This window comes from Callionymus lyra, chromosome 10, assembly GCF_982586985.1.
Source record: "Callionymus lyra chromosome 10, fCalLyr1.hap1.1, whole genome shotgun sequence".
Classification (NCBI taxonomy): Eukaryota; Metazoa; Chordata; class Actinopteri; order Syngnathiformes; family Callionymidae; genus Callionymus; species Callionymus lyra.
Window position 1 is genome coordinate 1,082,501 of NC_141827.1, and position 5,000 is coordinate 1,087,500.

Genomic DNA, 5,000 nt, shown 5'->3' on the forward strand with positions numbered 1-5,000 from the left:
ATCAAATACAAACATGTTTGCGCCGATGCCGTTGAGATCTTCACCTCGATGAGGTTTTCCACAACGGGAAGCGTTTTACACACAATCTGACGCTTGAGAAAAGAATGCTTGAGATATCTAGGATGAGAGAGAGAGGGATGGAGGGATGAGGAGTCTGGAGAATAGAACCTCAAGTAGATAAGCTCGTGCAAATCATCTTTCTGGATTTAATTAAGTGTAATGTTAGACCGGAGCTCTTTTGTGGTTGGATTCATCTGCGAGAGGTTTTCTCTCACCTGCATCCAACACGTTTGTTGGACTCAAAGATCACGACATGTTTATTTACCACTCGCTCTTCAACAGGAAGTAGGTTTGTGATGTTATTTTGTCATCGTGACATGTTTGTCCTCCTTCAGCAAACAAGTGATTCTCCTGATGATCAGTTTAAACGACATCAATAATCTCTGCTCCTTATCTCGAGCACTTGATATCAACACGAACATCTACTGTGATGTTAATCCACAGTTTGACTCTGATTTGTTTTCATTCTTGACTTCGACCAGGATGTCACTCGCCGGCTTCACAACATCCCAGATGTGTTTTCAGTTCACAGAAAAAACATCTTCAAGGGTTTTTTTTCAAAGCGCTGCCGCATGCTTGACTTGTTAAATGAGGTTTAAGTCTTGTGAGTCAATTGGAGGCGGAGCAGAGCTTTAAGTATTTTGCACATTAATGCGCTTTTGAGAATCTTACCCCGGGGTCCTGTTTCTGCGGCAGGCGAGGGGTGGGATGTTTTCTTGTGTCGCTATTGTCAACTTTTTGTTGTGTGTGTTCTGCTCCTGTCGGCGGCAGAAGAAGACGCTGGTGATTATTCAGATTTCATGCCTTGTCTGGATGTTAATTATTTACTCATGAAATGTGTGTGAATGCCAGGGATTTGTACAAACACGCTTCAGATCACAGGAGCAGCGGCGGATAACGTGCTGAAGGATGCTCTTCCCTGTAGCGCAATATTTCCTAATTAATGGCAGTTTTGTTTACAGACGCATGATTTAATTAAGTTGTGAAGTGGAGACTTGGATTAGACGCTAATTGATTTAATGATCTGGTTTGTTTCGGGGCAGGCATGATTCCAGCGGAGCAGCTGCAGCTACTGTGGAAGGAGGTGACGGACGTGAAGGAGGAGCACAACAACCACAACGACCACAACAACCACAACAACCACAACAACCACAACAGTCACAACAGTCACAACAGTCACAACAACCACAGCAGCAGCAACAACGGCCACCGAGGTCTGGACCTGTCGTCCCCCGTCACGCCCAAGAACCCCCTCCTCAACCAGCACGCCTCCACCAACGGCCAGTACCTGAGTCACAAGAGGGAAATGTAAGTGGCTTTCTCTCTCCTGGTGTGTTGACCTTCGACCTCACGAGCCTTCACTTCATAGTCACACCTGAGCTCAGCGCCTTCAGATGAAAACATCGTCATTGTTCTGTGAAAACCAACATCTTCAGTTCGGTTCCTCGTAACAGACTATACGAATCATTTTCATCTCAGGATGAATCATCGCGTGGCTGAGAGCGAGTGTGTGTTTGTGTGAAAGGAAAGAATTCATTTGGCGTCTCCGTCGTTTGTTTTCTGATCTTTGAACTGCTGCTGAGGAGCCTCGGGCGGCGTGAGCTCACTGCGAACATCTGACTTGTGTTTCCTTGATCAAAAAATAACACACGTCATTATGAAAGCAAGCGTTTAACGCAGGAACGTAAAGGCGGTTGGAGGTGATCCACGGCGAGAGGGAAAAGGGGGCGGGGCCAGGAAACGGCGATACGGCAGCAGGAGATGAAAGGAAGTGAATGTTGTCGATGTAAATAGTTATTGAACGTATTCGATCTTCTGTCTCAACAACTGGTTCATGAGTCAAGCTGGTGGCTGAGCCTGAGATGATGATGATGATGATGATGTCAAGCCTTGTGTTAGCTCAGGGTCAAGGTGACCCGAAGGCCCAGAAACATAAAAAAGACTCTATGATAACACAAGCTAATTAAACTATTAAATATGTGTAACTCAACAGTACTCAAGAGACTGCAGACCTCAGCCAAGCAGCTCACTTCTGTCCTGATTTTTATCTGATATTATTTATATTTATCTTTACTTCAATTCCTTTGCCAGCATTTGAAATATCGTCGATAGAACTGAGCTTCATCACACAGTACAGGAAGTTTCTCACAGTTAACAGGGATTCACACGTCGACACACGTCACTGAGAGTCGAGAGCGAAGAAAATATTTTTTTATCAGCGATGAAGGAAATAAAAACATCAATATCATGTGAAACACAATCAAGAAAACACTGAAAAAAAAGATAAAAAATACAGTTTCATCAGATGAAAATTGAATATGTTTGGATTTAAAAATATATAGTTTTTAATGAACAATAATGGAGTCAAAACTCGTCCAAAAACTGACCAGAAAAGAGGAAATACCAAATTGATATTCAAAGTTCAGTTGAACTGTTAAATAAACCCTTTATAAAGAATTAAGAGGCAGCTGTCGAAACAATTCTACTTGAAGTTATAGTGTCGACACGTAAACCCAAGTTATTCCTCCATCTTGTTTCAACGCTGGCGAATAAACAAACACTGACCATCACACAAACATCAGAACAAACGTGGCTTTCATTTTCCAACCACTTCTGTGCGTGGAGCAGGTGAAGCTCGCAGGGAAACATGGGCGCAGACGTGATGCCGGCGCCGCAGCTTTTGCCTGTCAGAGATTAAAGAAGATGTCAACAGCAGTTTAACACGAGCTTAAGTGAAGAAGGCAGCCTCCGTCGGAATATTCTGGCAGGATCTTAGATCTGTCAGCGAGCGAGCAGGTGATTTTCCTCCGCACTGTCATGGATTAGCTCCACCACTGATACAAAGAAGAGAATATTCCTTACGTGCAGCGATGCTAACGTAGCTTGTGTTCATTTAAAAACACTTGAATCCACTGAAGAAAAAGGGCAATAATGTAGAGTGTGATTATTCCGAGAGCAAATGTCTGCATTATAATCCAGGGATTTGAATAATCATCTGAAGATAATGGCCGCCCGGGCGTCGCCCCCCCGACCCTCGCCCCCCCGACCCTCCCGCTGATGAACTTAATGAACTTTTAATTGATGCGAGTCCTTCTGTCAGGCCACAGAAACAAGCCTCTCCGGTGCGTCTTTGTGAGCGGCTTCAGATTGGTTTACAGGAGGCCTTAAGTACCTTGTAGTTAGTTTCATGTGTCATATAAAATCTGCCCAGGCACGACGACGCCTGCAACTAAAACCTTAAGTGCATCCACAGGAATCACTCACCGGCTCCGCACTTCCGTCTTAAGGAAGGAGGAGAAATTCAATCAGTGCCAGATTGACACGGCGAAGATGAGGCTTGTGCTCTTAGCTCCTCACCGTGGCATCCGTCTAAGATTTCTGTTCTTCCCAACATCCCTGATGCTCTCTGCAGCTGCCGCTGTTTTTTTATTTGTTCCTCGCGGAGCAGAAGACGATCCTGAGCCCGTCGTCTTTATTCAATGATCTGCGGGTTGAAATGAAAGTGTCTGATCTGTATCTGACACGGTTCCCCGAGCGTCACGTCCAGGGAGCGTCTTCACACTCGGCCCACTTTACTGAACAACAATCAGGAGCCGCAGGGACGGATGAATAATCTGATGGACGTGTGTGAGCGAGAACTTATCTGGACCTGAACCTGATCAGAGGCTTGAAGACCATCGACTTGTACTTCCTGAGAGCTTTGGTTTTCTAACCAGTTAAAACACAACATGAAGACGTTCATTTATTTATTTAGGCCCAGAGAAGAAACATCGACACTTGTTTTCATCATTTGAAGATTTATTGTCTTTATTTTCTCTGGATGAATATTACAGTCAATAATTCCGTCGAATCTAAGTGATGAAAAACACTTTTTCCATCTGTGTTGTGGAATTTGTTTAATTTGTATCATTATTTTAAAAAGAGGCTTTAAAGGCATTTGTTCATATTAGGAAACGTTCTCATGAACAGAAGCTCCTTCATCGTTAGTTTCTTTCTTTTAGTTTAATTGATATTTACTCGTCAATTTTCAGGAAATATCTTGAAGTTGAAACTCTTGCGAGAGAATCTTTGCCTTCTTGACCTTTAAAGTATATACTTTATTGAATATTGTTTTGATTGTTTAAGCGCTTTGTGACCCTGGTCTGGAAAAGCTCTGCATAAATACAGATGACTTTCTTACTTCATTCTGACGCCTTTGGACTGACGTTCTTCTGGTGGATGTTGACGATCGTATGGATGGATGTTGACGATCGTATAATAAAACACACGTTCAAAGGATGAAAAAAGAACGTTTCCCTAAATGCTCGACTGCATCTTAATTATCTCGCGCGATGAAGATTTTCACGTCTTTAATCATCATTTAAGAAACGACCTCGCGAGTCTGAGCAGCTTCTCCACACGAGTTCAATCCAAACATGAGTTGATTCAGACGCAGGTGGTGCATGTAGTTCGTTCCCCAGACTCTGGTATCTCGTCTCCTCGCGTCCATATGCTGCTGTCTCGCCGCCGCAGCATCGCTCGCCTCCGCCGTGGCCGCTTTCGCTCAAATTGTGGTTTCACCATATGGAACGTTTCGTCGGGAGTTTGTTTTCCGGAGACGTTTCCCACTGTTTGAACCAGTCTGGAGCTCCCAGTAGATGCTGTCAGTCCCTGGTGGCCCGCAGTGGTCAGTAGATAAATGGATGCCAGGTGGGAATGTTTACAGTTTGAGTGCAACGTCAGAAAGACGTTTGTGTGTGTGTGTGTGTGTGAGTGTGTGTGTGAGTGTGTGTGTGTGTGTGTGTGTGTGTGTGTGTGTGTGTGAGTGGGGGTGTGTGTGTGTTTGTGTGTGTGTGTGAGTGTGAGTGTGTGTGTGTGTGTGTGTGTGTGTGTGTGTGTGTGTGTGTGTGTGTGTGTGTGTGTGTGTGTGTGTGGGGGGGTGTGTGTGTGTTTGTGTGTGT

The 5,000-nt window shown here is 44.3% G+C and overlaps 1 protein-coding gene across 3 annotated transcripts in view; it reads left to right on the forward strand.

The window, feature by feature from the left end:
* The window catches only part of LOC148069847 (forkhead box protein P1-B-like), a 41,793-nt gene that overhangs the window by 13,685 nt on the left and 23,108 nt on the right, over positions 1-5,000 (forward strand). For all 3 annotated transcript variants that reach the window (XM_087801573.1, XM_087801572.1, XM_087801574.1), the window contains exon 5: positions 1,104-1,368. In XM_087801573.1, the coding sequence (XP_087657699.1) occupies positions 1,104-1,368 (265 nt within the window). The remainder of the gene's footprint in view (positions 1-1,103; positions 1,369-5,000) is intronic.